Source organism: Pteropus vampyrus, unplaced genomic scaffold, assembly GCF_000151845.1.
Source record: "Pteropus vampyrus isolate Shadow unplaced genomic scaffold, Pvam_2.0 Scaffold68, whole genome shotgun sequence".
Lineage (NCBI taxonomy): Eukaryota > Metazoa > Chordata > Mammalia > Chiroptera > Pteropodidae > Pteropus > Pteropus vampyrus.
In genome coordinates, this window is record NW_011888849.1 from 917,768 (window position 1) to 937,235 (window position 19,468).

The window sequence follows — 19,468 nt, forward strand, 5'->3', positions numbered from 1 at the left end:
TCTATCAATCTCATTTATGACTTGAAATTTCATTGGTGACATAGTTTGACTCTTGAAATGACTACTTTATGGAGAAGTGATGACCGATATGTAATGTTGACTGCCAAAGCACCCTACGAGGGTGAGAGCAAAATGGCTCACATCTCATTATGAGTGATTTTAATGATAACAGATGAATAAGAAGGGAATCAAGAGGGCCTATGAGTAAATGGAAGCATGCCTCTTACTTAGGTTACTGTGCACTTTCTCTTTTCCACTGCAGATTAATTGGCACGGCCACTGTATCCCTGAAGGAACTGATCGGTGACCAGAGCAGATCACTGCCGTACAAACTGATCTCCCTGCTAAATGAAAGGGGGCAAGAGACTGGGGTAAGCGTTTTCCCTCTTGATGAATGGCTTTAAAGTGAGATGGTTAAGCAAAAGTTTATTGAGAAAAGAGTGAAATTATAACTAGCTCACTGCGTTTTGAGATAAACTGGCTCATTTGCAGATGATATAACCTTATCTTACTCTCCTACTGGTTTTGAGATAAACTGGTTCATTTGCAGATGATATGGCCTTATCTTACACTCTCAATCACAGAACTAGAAAATTAGATAAACTTGATTTTCTACGACAGAATACCATAAAGTAAGTGGGTCCCTCTCTCGGTGCAGCTCTGAGCATATTCACTTGGGTATTAACATTCGTGTAAGAGCATAGCTCTGTGTATCAGGTATTCTTTGAAACATTATATAGAAGATAAGGTATTAGTGTTACCTTGGAATATCAAGATGTTAATAGCATAACTTTTATTATTTTATTAGCAGCTGAATGTTTTCTTTTTTGAATAAAAATTATTGGGGGTGACGCTAATAAAATCAAATAAGTTTCAAGTTTACAATTCAATAGTATGTCATATATATATTGCATTGTGTGTTCACTGCCCAAAGTTTGATTTCCTTCCGTCACCAAATATTTGACCCCTTTTACCCCTAGCTACCTCTCCATCCCCTCCTTCCCTCTGGGAACCTCCAATCTTCTGTTAGAGTCCATGAGTCTCTGTTTGTCCTATTTGTTTGTTGCTTTCAGTTTTAAATCTCACAAATGAGTGAAATCATGTGATTTTCAACTTTTTCTGACTTATTTCACTTAGCATGATTATCTCAAGATCCATCCTTGTTGTTGCAAATGGCAGTATTTCATCTTTTCTTGTGGCTGAGTAATATTCCATCATATACATGTACCACAGCTTCTTTATCCAATCATCTGTTGTAGGACACTTTGGTTGTTTCCATGTCCTGGCCATTGTGAATAATGTAGTGGCTGAATGTTTTCTGATCACAGCCTCTCTAAATAAGTACATATTGATATTGTCTGATACGAGACCAGAATTCTCTTTCTCGAGTGCACTTTAAGAGAAAATTGACTCAAGTAGCAAAGCTCTCAGATTTCATATGATTGCTAACAAGTGCTTATAAAGCTACCATGCTTATAGTATTAACCTCTAACACCTTCATTTTACAATCAGTTCATTTTGCTTGGGAGCCTGGACAAAAGGAGGAAATTTTATACTAAAAGAGGCCATTCCTTCCTATAGGCAAGAAGACAGGTTAGGTTTCTCAATGTCCATTAGGAATGTCAATTTTGCTGGTCTAGTCTCCAAAACATATGGATTTCCTATGAATCAAGATTCTAACCATAAAACGTAAATTCAGAGTGTCGGTTATCATCTACCTATCCAAAACCTGACTGAGGGACATGATACTTAGGAAAGATGGTACAAGTCAGTAATATATATATTTTTTAAGCATAGAAGAAAGCATATGTAGAACCCTGGAACAGTAGAACTATGGTGATTGACTGAAGTAAGGAAGATTAAGCACCTCAACTCCTGCCGCACGCCCAACCCCGGCATACCCCTTATCCCTCTTTGGGGTCCCTGGAGCAGCTCTGGGAGTCCTCAGGATATTAAGCATCCACTGGTCCATAGATTAAGACATTCGTGGACTCTTCTAGGTTTTAAAAGTTTGATTCTCCAATTAAGTTTAGCAACTGAGCCCCTCAATGCTCCTGTATTTGGTCTTCCTACTGTGGCCTGGGTCTTTAGCATAAGATGCTGCTCCTATGATTCTTTATTTGCCATAAAACTGCTGTTGGGGGCATCATTTATTACCCTGTTTAGTGTCTCCCAGATCATAGTTTCTAAGTTGGCCACAGAATGTGCTGATCCATAAGGGAGTATTCACTGATGAGCAGACAGATGAAAAAAACAGAGAGAGAGAGAGAAAAAAAGAGAGAAAATTATCAGACATGCCAAAAGTAGGAAATGAAAGTATGAGATGCCTTTTTAAATTTGAATTTCAGGTAAATAATGAAGAAATTTTTAGTCTAAATATGTCCTAAATATTTTGTCTCCATTTTAACTGGTAACGTGTGTGTGTGTGTGTGTGTGTGTGTGTGTGTGTGTGTGTGTGTGTGTTCCTTATTTGCAAAGAAAACCCTTTATTTTGAGGTTTGTACTTCATTTTTCCTGTTAAAATTCATTTCTTTATGGTAGATAGTAGTTGTAGACATGTGTTTTCATCCCAATGTTGACTACCCCTAGCAAATTTTTAAAAATTTTGTAGGTTCATGAAATATAAAAGTATGGGAAACTCTGCCCTAAAATAATGGCCCATATGAGAAATTTATCTCCTATAAGGAACTCCCATGTTTCTTCCTTTTGATCATGAGAGTTACATAACATTTTCAGTTCTTTTTTCTTGCCTTGGCTCCTAGCCACCTTGGGGTCATGTTTTATGCAAGAGGTAATTATCTTGAACTTCATGATTTGAATATATTTCCTCTTTAATTAGACTTGATTCCCTTTTTTTTATCCTATTTTATGAATCACATTGTTATATAATTTTTCGTTAGTCTCAAAGTTTTTTTTAGAGAGATGTGTGAAAATAAATTTCAGCAATTAATAAAGAAGTCAATGAGCAAACACAAATAACATCATCATTTAAAAGGAGCCCCTGTGACTGGAATTCTGTGATTGGAAGCCAACTCCAGGCTAGGATGGAGGCCAATTACAAGTTCATGCTTGTCCATCACAACTTTCCTCCAGTTTATGAGGTTGCCCGTTAGCTACGGTACACTTGGCAACCTGTGACAGGTAACTCCTTTCCCAGGCTTTCCCACTCCACCTGGGCTGACATGTGGGAAGATAGAAACAGTGGAGCATATGTCATCCTTCCCTTTCTCTTCTCACTTTCCCATCCCCCTGCACACCCCTTCTAGAACTTTCAATCCTGCTGATTTGGTTAGCATTCCAATGCCCTGCACCGATTCTGTCTGCAATTCATTATTTCTACCCAGGCCACCATTGACTTGATGATCGGCTATGATCCACCTTCAACACCGCATCCAAATGATCTGAGTGGGACCAGCGTGTCAGGTGTGGGAGGTAAGCTGACCATTCTGGAGGCCCAGCCAACCCCAGGGGGAATCTGATGATACACAAGAGTCTCCAGAGAAGCCTTCTTTGTCATTACACTGTCTGTAGCTCCCTGCCCACCTAGACAGGACTCTGTGAGGCAGGTGGAGCTGCCCTGAATCAAGACATTACAACTGTTTGCAAAATGCCCTTCAAGCGAAAGGAGAAAGGTGAGACAGCCCCTTACTGACCAGCCTCATAGTGATCTATCCAGCACACACAGATTCCAGCAGAAGGTCCCTAGCAAGGCTTGGCTTTGGGTTTGCAGCTTCCACTCCATACAGTGTGTGCTGGTTGTTAAGCTCCAGGATTGGCCTCTACTCTTATGTGTCACTTCACCTCTAAATGTGCGATCACCAGGCTGTACTCTCAGCTGCCGGTCTTCTGGTCAGTGCCCTTGTGTTGGAGCCTCTTTCTTTCATTCCCTTGACCTTGATCCCCTCCCGGCCCCCAGCAACCAGCCCCTCCAGTCCTTTAAGCAATTGAAATTTTGCATAACCCACCTTACTCTCCTTGTTCTCTGACTTGTCAGTCATTCAGGGCCATCAGGTGCTGCTCAGGGTAGGAATGGGGCTGGGAGCTCAGGGGCGGCCTTTGGGCTACGGGTGGATGGAAGTCCACAACAATCAGGCCTTTCACTCAGCTGAGTTCGACCTCTCTTAGCATCTTTCTAGGGAGATGCGATGTTAAAAGTGTCTCTGTCCTTTCTTCTGCCCTAAGATGTGTCACCAAATGCCCCCCTGTGTCCCCAGCCTTGGCACGTGCCCTAGGAAAGGAAGAGCTTCTTGTCCCAACACCCTCTCCTGCGGCCTTGAAATTCTTTTTCCTGGGAGGGTGTTCAGGCTCTCATTCCTGCCAGGGTTGGCTTCTCAGGTCCTGTTTTCTCTTTGTTTCTCTTGGTTCTGAACTCAGCAATCTGGCCCCCTGAGCGGTCTGCTCGGCATCCGCAGCAGCACCTCCCTTCCTGCCCTGTGGCGTCTCTGCCCCGTTCCTGCCTGACTTCTGGTCTCACCTCAGCCTGACCCCAGCCACTGCCCCGCCCACCCACACCCCACAGACAGCCAAGTATGCAGGTTTTGACCCATTTTTTGACCAAGTAGTTGTGAGTGTCCAGCATGGCTCAACTGGCTCCTTCTTCTTTGGGGACAGTCGGGACTGACATAGCCAGCACATCAGCAACACATTCTGCAGCCACCCGCTGTTCAGCAGCACCATGGGCTGCTCTTGGGTCCTCAGACACTCTCCGTCCCCCCAGAGCCTGGCAGCAGCTCCCTGTGACAGCAGTGATGACAAATGAAATACAGAGGAAACAGACTAGTCCTGAACAGCACACTATCAGGGCTTCCCACCTCCTTCACCAACCATGGCATTGGTCTGGGAAGGGCAGTAGGTGCTTTCTGACCCACAAAAGGCAGCCCCAACTAGTGGGATACCTGGCATGGCCTCTGAACTGGGAAGATCAGGGCACTTTTCCTCACACTGACATTTTTCCTAAGCTGGACCCAGTGTTAGTTTCCTAAGGCAGCTGTAGTAAAACCACAAACTGGGTGGCTTAAACAATAGAAATTTATTCTCACATTTCTGTAGGCTGAGTCTGAAATTGAGATGTCGACAGGATTGGGCTCTTCCAGAAACTTTGAGGGAGAATCTGTTCCATGCCTCCCTCCTAGCTTCCGGTGGCAATCCTCGGTGTTCCTTGGCTGTAGAGCCATCACTCCACTCTCTGTCTCTGTCATCACATAGTGTTCTGCCTGTGTGTCTCGGTCATCGCATGGTGCTCCCCTCTGTGTGTGTCTACGTCCAAATTTCTCACCTCTTATAAAGATACCAGTCTTTGGAATAGGCCCACCCTAATTCCGTATGACCTCATCTTAACTTGATGACATCTACAAAGACCCTATTTCTAAATAAGATCACATTCTGAGGTTACAGGTAGGCATGATTTTTTTTTGGGGGGGGGGGGACTCTTTTCAACCCACTATACTGGTTGACAAAAGGCAGTGTCATTATGTTTATTCCATCTCAAGAAACAAAATATTAAATGGGCCTTTTTGTGTTACCCCTTCAGCCAGGCCTTTGGGGAACAAGTAACACTAGGGTTCATTCAATTAAAGAATAAGCTTGTGCTTTATAGTAAACCGGTGCTACACTATTTCTTAGTATTAATGGAGTAAAGAAAATGGTTGCCGGGTTTCTTGACCCAGTGCTAAATGCCACAGTGCTGGGGGTAAGTGCTTCGTAGCTCCTGCCTTCCAGGAAATTTCAGTCCAGTTTTGGAAACATGACTTTTTTTTTATCCTGAAGGCAGAACACTATGGATAAGACCCAGAGCTTTGGGGTCAGACTGGCCCAGGTTGGATTCTGTGTCTATGGTTAATCAACCATGTGACCTTGAGTAAGTTGTTTAACCTCTCTGAATCTCAGCTTTCTTTTCTGTAATGTGGGGATAATAGTAGCACTTACATTGTAAAATTGTTACAAAGATTAAATAATTAATATAAAGTACTTAGCCCAGTGCTTGGCATACAGTAAGTGCTACTAATAGTGGGTATTATTATTATTGTTGTTAATATTATTGCTATTATTACAAAAACAGTTCTGGGTGGCTTCTAGTCATGAGGTCAGTTGGATGGCATACTGCATGAACTTTTAAATTGCTTCTTCTAGAAAGCAGAGCTATTAGAAAAAGATAATCTGATTTGGTTCAGAGTCATGTCGAGATGACTAAATGCTTTCTTTTTAAATATCTTAAAAAAAAAAAAAAGATTGTGTCCCAGTAGACCAGAAAGACTTTGAAAATAAGCAATTTATGAAGTTTTTAGGAGTGTAGGGGGAGGTCTTTTTCCCTGAGATGGACCCATGCAAGCCCAAACTCAGAAAACATGCATTTTCCCTGGAGCAGAGCCTGATTCCTTAGAGATGAGAAAAGCACCAACTCTTGAACTTTTAAACCCTCTGGGGAGAAAATCCTTGCCATTTAGGCTCTCTTTGCCTGAGCCTCTTCTCCTCACTTCCTGGATTGTCTTGGCAGCACTATGGCTCAGGCAGGCTTGGGGACTGAGAGTCCCATCCTCTTAGGAAGCTGACTCCTAGCGGGCTTTGTGACGGCAGTTGGCCAAGCTCTTCCTTAGAAGTTCTTTAGAATCCCTGATGCTGCTGGATGGAGACAGGAAATGAACCCGAACTTGGGCCCCTTCTGTTTGGATTTCAAAGATATTACCAAGTGCTGGCCTCTGAATGAGCTGTGTCCAAAGGGCAGTTTGAGATGACAAAGTAAAATTTCTTTATTTAAAAAATGAACAGGGTTCTTCGATCTGGAACTGTTATTTTGCTCTGTAAAATCAATATTCATCAAGGCTGGGTCAAGAGTGGCAGTCTGAATGCTGGCTGCATAGTGCAGCTGAAAGAAACTTGGCATTATATCCTAGATTATCTGGATATTTCAAGGGAAAACTATTTTTTTTTTGTCATAATGTGACAATTCAATTAAATTAATCAAAGATATCTTTGAATTTATACTACAACTCCATGCTAGGGAACACACACACACACACACACACACACACACACACACACACACACACACACTTACAGTCTTAGATGGTAAAACCACAAAAATGAGACAGAAATAACAGGAAGACAGCCACACCTTCTGTCATCCTACACCTTAATGACATAAACATGAATCTGGACCAGAATTTGTTTTTTTCCCCTCTTCTCTTGAATTGACTTTTTAAAAAAGCAAACAAAAAGACTTTCACCATTCTATATCAAAGTAATAAGTATGCTTCCTCTCATTTATATAGATGTCAAATTTTAAAAATTTGAGATTATTGATTTTTTTGAGTACAAAAGCAACACCTGCTTATAAAAATGTGAATGTCACAGAAATATAAGATACAGAAATTTCAACTCTCTCAGTCTCATCCTTTTCAGATAACCACCATTCACAAGTATTAATATTGATTTTAAAGGTTACTATCCACATAGTGGGTCCTGCAAAGAAATTTGAAATATTAATAACAGAACACAAAACTGAAGATTTTCAGAAAAATTTGCCCCTGCAAGTTGAAGAAACTAATATGACCGTGGGTCACAGGAATTGAATACCTGAGGGGTTCATGTGAGTTCCTTTTAAGATTTTTTTAGACAAGTTTTAGGTTTACCACAACATTGAGAGGAAGGTACAGAGATTTCCCATAACTGCCTCCATCCACTCCATGCATAGTCTCCCCAGTTATCAACATCACTCACCAAAATGGTACACTTTTTAATGAAGGATGAACCTACTTTGACACATCATAATCTCTATAGTTTTATGGGTTTGGGCAAATATATAATGGCATTTATTCAAAACTATAATATAGTACAGAGTATTTTCACTGCCTTAAAGATCCTCTGTGCTTTGCATATTCATCTTCCCCCATTCTCAACCTTTGGTAACCACTGATCTTTTTATTGTCTCCATAGTTTTTCCTTTTCTAGGCTGCCCTAGAGGTAGAAGCATGCAGTATATAGCCTTTTAAAATTGGCTTCTCTCACTTAGTAATATGCATTTGAGAATCCTCCATGTCTTTCCATTGGTTTAATAGCTCGTTTTTTAAGTGCTGAATAATATTCTATCATCTGGATGTACTACAGTTTATCAATTCCCCTATTGAAGGACATTTTGGTTGCTTCCAAATTTAGCAATTACGTGCTGTTTTCTTGTATGTTTATTTTGTGTACATACATTTTCAACTCCTTTGGGAAAATACCAAGGAGGGTGATTGCTTCATTGTATGGTAAGAATATGTTTAGTTTTGTAAGAAATTGCCAAACTGTCTTTAAAAATATCTCTACCATTTTGCATTCCCACCAGCAATGAATGAGAGTTCCTGTTGCTCCACATCCAGTATTTGGTGATGTCAGTGTTCCAGATTTTGGCTATTCCAATAAGAATGTAGTGGTAACTCACTGTTGTTTTCATTTGCATTTCCCTGATGACATGTAATGTGGAGCATCTTTTCATATGCTTATTTGCCATCCGTGTATATTCTTTGGTGAAGTGTCTGTTAAAGTCTTTTGTCCATTTTTAAAATCAGGTTGGTTGTTTTCTTGTTGAGTTTTAAGAGTTCTTTGTATATTTCAAATTATAGTCCTTTCTTTGATATGTCTTTTGCAAATATTTTCTTCCAGTCTATGACTTGTTTTCTACTTTTTTTTTTTGACGTTGCCTTTACACAGTAGGAATTTTTAATTTTAATGAAATCCAGCTTATCAATTACGGATTGTATTTCCTGTGTCTTATCTAAGGGATTCATTTTTAAGGAATGCTTCCCTAGAACACTTATACCAATGTTATAAAGATAACAGATGCTGGTGCATTGATGTCTTAAGTAAAAGTGTGTAGTGTCAAAGGTATCTCTTTCATTGACTTTCCTCTGAGACTGTTCCTTTGACAGAAGGATGGGCTGACCCAGACTACAGGTTTGACCTCCTGAAAACCTGTTACTTTGCCAATTTCATTCACCAGATGTCAGCCTATATTCCCATGCCCAGAATAAAGTATTTTTAAATCTCATATTTATTTTTAAAGAACCATCTGTTAAAATTGTGCTTTGTCCAACAATTGAAATGCAAAAACTCATGCATAGCCAGACTTGGTGCTTCAAATTGATTTCATTCCACAAACACCAAAGTCTCTTTGCTTGAAATTAAATTTGAGCCAGTTCAGAAAGCATTTACTGAACTGGGGAGCATACAGATTTATGTTTGCCACCAATGAGCTTGCATTTCAGTAGAAAGTTAAGATATAAACATGAATAATTATAGGTCAGAGCTGAATATAATAAATTCCTGAAGAGAAAACTAAGCAAATTATTACATGGGAAACCATTTCTTAGAGAAAATACTTTTCCAGCTATCTATTTCAACTATGTATTCTTAGTGCCTAGTACAATGTTTACAAAGTCATAAGTGTTCAATTTATGCCTGTTGATTGAGTAAATGAATGAGTGAATGATAGATGAGTGATGGATATGGTTTAACTTTTTTTTCAAGGTCATTTTGGGGAACACTCGTGAATAGACGAAAGTGACCGATTCATTCAGAGGTATAATAAAAGAGAAGCATGTTCCTGAAGGCTAGGAACCAGGCTGGGGCATTTGTCCTTGATGGACAACCCTGAGGATCCATGGAACATTTTCTGAATAGAGACTGACTTGGTCAGAGCTGAACTGGAAAATGATTAATGTGCTAGAAGGTTGTCTCAGGCACTGTTTCCAGAATTGGACCTCTAATTGATTTTGTCCTGCAAACTGATGGTATTAGGCCAATTTTTTTTCTAGGATATTTAGGAAAATCGAAGTGATCATAATAGACAAGTGGTTCTTACATTTTAGACACAGTAAAAACATCCAGAGAGATATTTAAATGTGCAGATTTCTGGCACCTCCCTCCAGAGAGTCTAATTTAGCTGGTCTAAAGGGGAACCTCCACCTCCTCCAATCTGTATGGATAATAGGAACTTCTAGGAGAGTCTGATGAAGGCAGATTTTGGAGCTCATTGGAGAAGTCCTGGAGTTGAGTGTTTTACCTGGTTAATGTTATCCTGCCCGGACTCAGACGGAGCTCTTAGAGCAATATTTCCTAGACTGGCTCACAGCCCGTGTTTGGTTAGAAGCTCTTCATGGTACCTTTGTTCTGGCCTGTGATTTGGAACCATTCCAGAAGATTCTTAGGTTGTACATAGTGCTATTTACCCAAGAATCAAGGTGGAGAGTAGTGAATTTTTTATGCAGACATTTATTTATATATGTCTACCAAAAAAATTATTATTCAGCATTCCAGCTTAAATCATGTTATCTACAAAATGTTTTCATGCTTAGAAACTTTTTCTCTCCTATTTTGTACTATTTGTACTATTTGTACTTTTTAACTTACACCGATGATATTATACCAGCCCTTTGTTCTGATTTTGCCATGACCTTTGGCCCAAGGTAATTAAATTCTTCCTTTACCAGTACCACCACTTAATAAGACTTCGTTATGAGAAGTAAAATTAATATCATGGGCAGAGGTTGGCATTCTAGGACTCTAAAAAAAATGAGTGGGAAGAGTGTTTGGATAAAGGGGATTGCTGACCAGGGTGGGGCGGGGCTTGTGGAGGACCGTCTGTATTCCAGGCCAGGAGGAAGTCCTTGATGACTGGACAAGTGTACCTCTTCCTCAGCCACTGCTAGGAGTTGCCATCATTGAGAAGTTCTAACAGGACATTCCTCTGGTTAGATGCAGGTGATGGAGGGATGGCCTGCAGATCTGGTGACATCTGAGTGACTAATAGCCCACTCTTTTTTGCTTAATAGGGAGAAAAAGTGCTAGACGAGGAGAGTGTGGAAGCCTGGAGGAAGGAAAGAGTTTGATACCCATTGGAGAAAGGCACCACTGGGCATGCCAAGGGCAAACTCGACTGTAACATAAGGCGTCCTAGGGCTGCCAACTCTTAGCACTGGATGGACAAACGGTAGCCATGTAGGGAAGTGTCATTGTCACAAGTGACTGCACGCAGGGGCAGTTGGCAGGAATATTGCCATTGAGCTACTGGAAAGAGGCCAACAGTACATTTCAGGGATTATGAAAACTTGTTTAGTTAAATTGCTGGAGTTGTCACAGACAGCCATTCTTAAGTGTTAATTAAAGCATCACTTGTAACCAAGTATGGGTCACATAGAGAGTTGCTGACATTGGGAAAGAATACAGGTCAGCGACTGTGTGACATGGTGATTGTTGGGGAGACAGGAGGCATTCATACAGAGGGATTGTAAAGCACTTATCATAGCCGGAACAGGACAGTAAAGAAGAGCAGAAAAATGGAGCAGTAGCTGTAGGGGCACTGTGGAGTCCAGGAAATTTTTTAAGAATTGTGGGCGATATTTCAGCATGTTTATATCTTGATGGGAATGGTCCAGTAGAAAAGGGGAAACTAAGGAGCAGATACAGAAGCAGAAATTGCAGAAGCAAAATCCTCGAGTAGCAGGAGGAGATGGCATGCACCATGAAAGGGTTGGTGTCATCTCACAGAGCTTAGGCAGTTCAGTGACTATAGGACGGAAGACAGACAACACGTGCAGGTAGGATGGTTGATTTGGAGTTGGGAGGATGTGGACATTCTCTTCTGATTGCCTGTTTCCTTAATAAGAATTGAAGTCATTAACTGATGGTGAGAAGGGTGTTTGAAATTTTCAAGGTGCAAAATAGGTAGGAGTTCAGAAAGATAAAGTGACGTGACATTGTTGGCTAATCGGTGGCCAGGAAATCTTTGATATAGATGCCCTGGGAACGCGGCAGAATACCTGGGCAGTCCTGTGAGTCCACTTAAGGTGTGTCATCATGAAATTGAAGTGAGACTAGTCAGTAAAGTAGCTTGTTCTTCTCAGGCAACTTCAGCTGCCGGGGTGAATGGGTGGAGGAAGTGGAGGGGTGAATGAACCAGGTGAGTACAAAAAAGTGAGAGAAGGATGGGATTGAGGGGCACATAGGGGAGTGATTGCAGTGTTAGATCACAGAATTTAACATAGGTTAGGAGAAAAGCTAGCACATGAAGGAAGTGGGGGGCAGAGGAAGTAAAATGGTCACTAGATTGGAGTTGCCTGTGTGGCTACAGACTGGAGTAACAGAACAAACTAAAAAGATACAAATGACATCCTCTGTAGTGGGTCGAATAGAGTCCCCCCACAAAACTCATGTCTACACAGAACCTCAGAACGTGACCTTATTTGGAAATAGGGTCTTTGAGGATGTGATTAGTTAGGATGAAGTTGTACTGACTTAAGGAGGGCCCTAAACCCAGTGACTGGTGTCCTTATGAGAAGAGAAGAGGGCACACTGACACACAAGGAAGGAGCCCCTATCACAGTGGAGGCAGAGATTGGAGTGATGCGGCCACAAGCCAAGAAACACTATGGATTTCCAGGAGCTGCCAGCTTAGTAAAAGGCAAGGAAGGATTTTCCTCTAGGGACTTAAGAAGGATTATGGCTCTGCCGACCCCTTGATTTTGGATTCTGAGGGGCTAGAACTATCGGAGAACACGTTTCTAGTATTTTAAGCCACTTAGGTTGAGGTACTTTGTTACAACAGTCCTAGGAAGCAAATACAACCGGCAGCTTCCTATTCAGTCAGTGGTTCTCAACTTAATGTTGCCCTCTGTGGTCATGAAAGAGTCACGTGGCTGTGGTTCAGGTACATGCCTGGGTCTCATTAACAGGGCATGCTGGCACAGCCACCAATGTGTGGGTAATGAAACAGCCTGTGCAGAAGGGTGTGTCCGGCAATGCCTTAAGGGCCCCCTCATTCTTTTGGAACACTAAGGGTAGCATTGTTTAACCCTGGGCAGCTTCCTGCCACATAAAGGGGCGATTTCCTGCTCAAATATCCTTCTGCTGCTGTGCAGAGATGCTGGAGGTAGTCATGACTTAGGCTGGTTTCCTTTGAGTCATCCTTTCAAACTAATGTCTGAATAGCAGAAGGTGTTTCCAGAAGATGTTGGCTCTTCATTGCCTGCAGTCCGTTTCTGGAGCATCCATCAAGAGTTTAATGAGGGTTTATGCAGAGTCCAGCACCACAGAGATGCTTTTCCCCTCCTTCTTCTCCTGCTTGCTGCCATAAACAACCACCAATCCCAAATAGAACAATCCACAGCAGGGAGGAAATCCCACTTGGGCTCCAGAAGTTAGTCTTAGTTGTTGGAGGAGCTTTAAGCCATGCATTGCCCAGCCTGGAACAGGTTTGTAGAAGGGGAGCCTGACCCTCTTTTTGTTTCTGAGGCTGGTTCCAAGGTCAAGAGAAGAACCCCATAGCATCTGCAGGAGATTTGCCAAATGGCCGAAGAACTTGAGAAGGCACAAGTAGGAGACAGGATTCAGTTGTTCATTTCTCATTTTATATCCATCGAGCCCTTGCTATACACTAGGGTTTGTGTAAGGCATGGGGGCGAATGCAAAGAAGAAAAGGACAAGCCCCCTGCTTCTGAGAGTGGATGGTGGTGGGGAGGCCTATGGGTTAACAATAGATGCAAGTGTCTGTGGTGAGAACTGGGTGGAACAATGTGCGGTAGACACGAGATGAGGTGACTTACTCCCTCTGGGAAAGGTGGGAAGGGCCTGTCCCAAGATAGTACATTTTGTCTAGAACTTGAGGCAACGGAGCTCACCTGGTAGAGAATAGGAGGAAGGTCATTCCAAGATCCGGGTGCTCCAGGATGGGTAGCAAGAAAGCCCATCTTTTGAAGCCTCCTCAAGAATAGGGAGGAAGAGACCCAGGTTATCCTGCAAAGGGCAAAAGTAGCTATTCTAGTGTTCTGTGCTACAACCAGAACTGATTATTCAAAACTAAAAAATAAAAAATAAAAAAGATTAATTTGTTGGCTGCTGCTGTGTGCCAGGCACTGTGTTGAAGTCTTTGCACATAGATTAATTTTATGTTTACAATACTCTGTGGTAAATACTATGATTTTCCTCCTTTTCACAAATGAGGAAACTGAAACAGAATGTAAGAAACTTCCTCAGACTCACATGGCTCAAAACTGGGATTTGAACCCAGGTAGCATGACTCCAGAATCCAAGCTTTAAGAGATGTGTTATATTGCAAGCTGATTGAACTAATTCATACTATGATGTGAGTGACTGACCAATGGCTCCATATGGAAATTAAATCTCTTATATGATTTTGCATTGTAAAAGAGGAGTTTCAGAATCCAAAAATAGGGAGTGCGAATAGTGGTATTTTTTACAAGGTGGTTAGTCTTCTAGTCGCTCTTAATTTATATTGTGCAGATTACTAAGATTTCAAATTTTTTATCTATTAAGAAAAGAAAAGGTGTTTGCCAATGAGTTTCAAGGAGTTTATGAATGAAAGAAATGAGAAACATAGCAGGTGGAGTTGATTTTTGTTTTTTTTTTAAAGAGTGAAAGATTTGTGCATAATTGAAGGCAGAGAGAAGGGACCCCTGGAGGAGGGAGGGAGGAAGGGAGAGAGAGAGAGAAAGAGAGATACATTGGTGGGGTTCCCAAAGAATCAGAAGGAAATGGGCTCTCAGGCATGAGAGAGGTGGTTCACTGTACTAAATAGGAAAAGCTCTTTCCCCCTGAATATGAAGAGAAGCTAGGGGGATTTGTGGGGGGACAGACGTGTGTGGAAGTGACAAACCAGGAGGAGAAGGGGAGAGCATGATGATCACCTTGATCCGCTTGGCAAGAAAACGAGAGATGAGTTTCTCATCTGCCGTTGAGTGTGGAGAGGGCATTCGTGAATCAGGAGGCTCAAGCAAAAAGGAAAATCCAAACCTCATGAATAAATCTTGAGAGAAAAGACCTGCAGGGGAATGGTGGAGCTGAAGCCTCCTCTGCAAGGCTCCAATTTCCCACTGTATATCGTCATCCCTCCGTCCTACCCACAGGAAGGCCCCTTGACCTCAGCCTGGGCTCCAAGATCAGAACTGGGTGATTTCTGGCTCGGTCCGACTGCGCCATCTCATGCTCTCCTGTGGTCTCTGGTGGTCTCCTTGTCACTTTGAAGACAACCTAAGTGACTGTCCTGATGTATCACAAACGCATTTTCCTAAGGATCTTTACCTGAGACAAAATAACCCCAAGTCAATGTCACCAAGAAACATCTCCTTCGCCTGCCTCAGGAACACTGAAAACTCTCAGTGTTCAGGGAATCAGAGTGTTCAGACATTCATCTCTGACTGGAATCCTTATTCATGTCTTAGGAGAAGAGGAGGAAGATGGAGGTGAGGAAGACAGGTTGGACAGCATCATTAGGGGCTCTGGGCCCAAGGTGCCAGGTGGGACAGTGTCAGAAGCTCAACTTGCCCGGAGGCTCACAAAGGGAAAGAAAAGCAGGCGGATGCTGTCCAACAAGCCACAGGACTTCCAGGTAGGATTGGCTCGAGTGCCCTGCATCCTGGTTTTGCCCCTGTATTGTCCAGCTTCTGGCAATTTTAGTGATTTTGGGAAGGACCTTTTCTATAGGCAGTGGCTCAAGTATTAAAAAAGGACATCGGAGCATAAACCCAATAAGAGCTCTGTTTCTTCTGCAGCAGATGTAGTCAGATGAGGCTCTTCAGAGAAATAAAACCACACCCTTCTTTTCCCTTGGAGGTAGGAAAGAGGTAATCAAAGAATAGACACACAGGTGTGGTGTTTTCGGAGCTCTGGGCATTGTGTTAGACTTGGAGACAGCTTTGGAGTGAGTTAGTACATCTCAAGGCTCTGGAAGATTAGGCAAGAGGATGGGGTCTGAGCTGGGACCTCAGCCCTGCCCCGCCCTGACCAGGGCCAGCTCTGAACTATTTCAACCCCACTACTGCTCTTGGTTTCTGCAACCCAAGCCCAGTCCCCACTTTAGAATAAGCACAGGTGGCCTCTTCCAGTCCGTGAGCACTAGTACATTGCTAAGCTGTTCTAGCCTGGTGTCAGCCATCCCCACAGGTGAACGGAGGCAACACCTGAAGATGCTCTTACACGCATGCTGGGAAAGGGTCGGTAACAACACTCTTGTGCTTGCAGATCCGGGTCCGAGTGATTGAGGGCCGGCAGTTAAGTGGCAACAATATAAGACCTGTGGTCAAAGTCCACATCTGTGGCCAGACACACCGAACAAGAATCAAGAGAGGGAACAATCCATTTTTTGATGAGGTAAACAGGCGGAATGCATGTTCCTGCTCAGTGAGTCTGTTCTATTTATGTATACTTCCCTGCCTGCCACCCACCCACCTCTCCCCTGACCCATGTGGGAGGGGAACACATGTGCACACTTAACTGGTAAAGATGACGCAAAGTTCCAGAGTTAAACATACTAAAGTAAGAACCACTGGAGCTTGAAATCATGTGGCCTGCTTCATCTTTGGTTCTCAGAGCTGCCAGGATCTTTCTGGTGTTTTTGCAACAACTTACTGACAGAGCCCTTCCTCAGGGACCCTTGTACCCCTTATGATGGAGCACATGATGTCGCCTACTTCTGCATTTGCTTTTTCTAATTAGCAGCGCGCCTCTGAGGGATGACTCTGTGTCACTAAGTAACCTGACTTTTTCAAGGTGTCAAAACTTACGTGGCTATAAAAACAATATATGTTGAAGGAAAGCAAACAGGTTTTTTTTTTTTTCACTAAACCTGAAATGTCCCCAATTGATAACAGTTGGTGAACATTGGTGTTTATTATACTGTTCTTTCAATTATTTTGTAGATTTAAAATACTAAGTGAAAAGTAGAAGAAAAAGTTTCAATTTAAATAAATGTTCAATCTTTCTTTCTTAAGATTAAAGTTTATTGGTACATAAAACCAAAGATGAAGCAGGCCATGTGATTTCAAGCCCCAGTGGTTCTTACTTTAGTATGTTTAACTCTAACTCTCTATATAGCCAATCAACCTTCTTAAATTTAGCTGTTACAGTGAGTTAAAATGTGGTTAACATTGACTCTACTTAGGTACTAACATTATCCAATGGGCAAACTTGGCTTTTAAGGTGTTTTGCTAGAAAGAACAAAATTAGAGAAACAAGATACAAATGGTAGAGCTAAATGTAGCAGGATTAAACTCACCTTTCCAGGTCATGCAAATCCTAAGCGTATGGGATAACTTTAGATCTTTACCTCAGTTAGCTAGTAGATATCTGGTCCCAAATGAACACTTTTATTTAGTAAAGTAAACACTATAGTTGTCACTTAATCTTTTTTCCCTTTTCCAACTTGCGGAAGTGAGTTTACCCTGACGCTCATGAAGCTTAAGCTTTAGGGCCTTTTCCAGGTCCCTGCGATGTGTTCACGTGGTCAAACTTAATTTGGAGTTTATGTATTGTATTTTTTTGAGAAGGCCCTCAAAATTATAGCTTGTTACCCACCAAACTTGAACGCATCTCTGCTAACATTCAAACATTTTTCTCTTTGACAGCTATTTTTCTACAATGTCCATATAACCCCTTCTGAATTGATGGATGAGATCATCAGCATTCGGGTAAGGGGGCCACAGCGTAGGAAGGCAGTGCCCACTAACTGCCAGATAAAGCCAATAATCTTTTCACTGCTTTTCTTTCTTCCAGGTTTACAATTCCCATTCTTTGCGGGCAGATTGTCTGATGGGGGAATTTAAGGTAAGTGTCAACAATCTGTTTCATTCAACTTACATCAAGGATGCACACTTTCATAATGAGAAATCAGGCTCCTGGGCAGGTCCCAGGATGCCTGTCCTGGTGACATCTTAAGGTTATGTGTAAGGGATCAATGCCACGATGCTTGCTGGGAGCTGGAATACCAGCAGGATGTGAGTGCTCCAGGGGCCAGCAAACCAGCTCAGTGTCCTCTGGCCTTGGTCTAGTGGACTTCCAAAGTATAACACTTCGCAACACCCTAAAGCAAGATGCCCTGAAGGTACCACATCAGAGCTCTTCCCAGCGTTTCAGCTGTGGATGGAAGCTAATGCATGCTCCGAAGGGAAGGGGTACTTTATGGCGAGAAGCCCATCACCCAGTTCCACTTACCAGTGGCCCCAGAGTGCCATCTACAAAGCCAATTGTTATAAATCTAGAGTATGAAAGGCAAGCCAAACCAGGGATGAGAATCAGGGTGCTTTTCCAAGTAACTTGCATTAGAATTAAAGGCAAATACTTGGTAACTTCCCAGCTATTCTAATGGAATGTGCTGCCTTTCGAAGGAAGGATCTTGCAGTATCTAGAAGTCCTAGAGGATGATCTGTGTCAGGCAGATCTGTGTTCATACCCCGTCTGCCATCAACTAGCCACATGTCAACCTTTCTGATCCTTAGTTTCTTTATCTGTAAAATGAGGTCATTGTAAAGATTAAATGAGATAGAATATATAAAGCACCTAGCATAGCACTTGGCACATTGAAGTGTCCAAGCAATGATTATATTAATGATTATATTAATATTAACATTATTATTAGTTAGGAAGTTGGGCCAGGTCACTTTCTGTAGGGTAACCATCAGTCCAGGTTCGCCAGGGACTGAGGGGTTTCACAGAATGTGAGATTTTTCTGTGCTACATGGAAAGTCCCAAGCAAACAAGGACATGTTGGTCACCCAATTTCCATGATCCCTTCCAGCTCGAATACTACTAGCTCATTCATTCAAAATGATGATTGAGGGTCTTTATATGGGCCACAAATCAGGCAAGGCATTGGGGATGCAGAAGAGGTAAGATAGAAATGTCAAGTCTCAAAAAAATTTAAGTCTAGGCAAGAGCATCGCATTCAAATATAATAACGATGGTTTCTCTGAAGTGACTAAGCTGAATTTAAAATCTATTTAAACTCTTTTACTTATTTTTTCCCAGATTGATGTTGGATTTGTTTATGATGAACCTGGTAAGTAATGTTCTCCCCATGAACTGGAAGATTCTGGGAATCAAGAAAATTTGGGAGAATCAAGAAATCAAAAAAGAGTGTTTTTTTTGTTTTGTTTTTGATTCAAGAAGGGAAAGGATACTTAGCGAGAATGAATAATAGTAGCTTAGTATAGATTTATTTTTTTTTAATCTAATGGTAATTATCCTAACACAAATAGATAATTTCTCTGTTTTGTGAGGATATTTTGATATTATCAAAATCAATTGTAAAACCAGTTGATAGAGTTTAGAGAGTCTTGTTTAAGTCACACCAGAGCAGGATGAAGGTAGGAGCCGTACAAAGTATAGCTCATTAATATAGACACTTATCATTGAATTTGGTGTGTCATAATGACACTTGGGAGGAAATGTTTATATATCTTACAGCAATCGGAATCACAGATCCATCCGCTTCTCTTTAGAAAGTCCCTGTCCTTTGACTCCTTTTTTATTTTAGGTCATGCTGTCATGAGAAAATGGCTTCTTCTCAATGACCCTGAAGATGCCAGCTCGGGTGCTAAAGGTTACATGAAAGTCAGCATGTTTGTCCTGGGAACTGGAGATGAGCCTCCTGTGAGCACCTACATTCTCTACTGTTTACATTTGTTTTGTTTTGTTTTGTTTT

The 19,468-nt window shown here is 41.8% G+C and overlaps 1 protein-coding gene across 1 annotated transcript in view; it reads left to right on the top strand.

Moving 5' to 3' along the window:
- Positions 1-19,468, top strand: part of MYOF (myoferlin) — a 139,345-nt gene that overhangs the window by 37,704 nt on the left and 82,173 nt on the right. The window contains exons 4-11 of the mRNA XM_023531470.1: positions 263-371; positions 3,345-3,432; positions 15,213-15,379; positions 16,012-16,140; positions 17,394-17,456; positions 17,542-17,592; positions 18,793-18,823; positions 19,301-19,463. Coding sequence (XP_023387238.1) covers positions 263-371; positions 3,345-3,432; positions 15,213-15,379; positions 16,012-16,140; positions 17,394-17,456; positions 17,542-17,592; positions 18,793-18,823; positions 19,301-19,463 — 801 coding nt within the window. The remainder of the gene's footprint in view (positions 1-262; positions 372-3,344; positions 3,433-15,212; positions 15,380-16,011; positions 16,141-17,393; positions 17,457-17,541; positions 17,593-18,792; positions 18,824-19,300; positions 19,464-19,468) is intronic.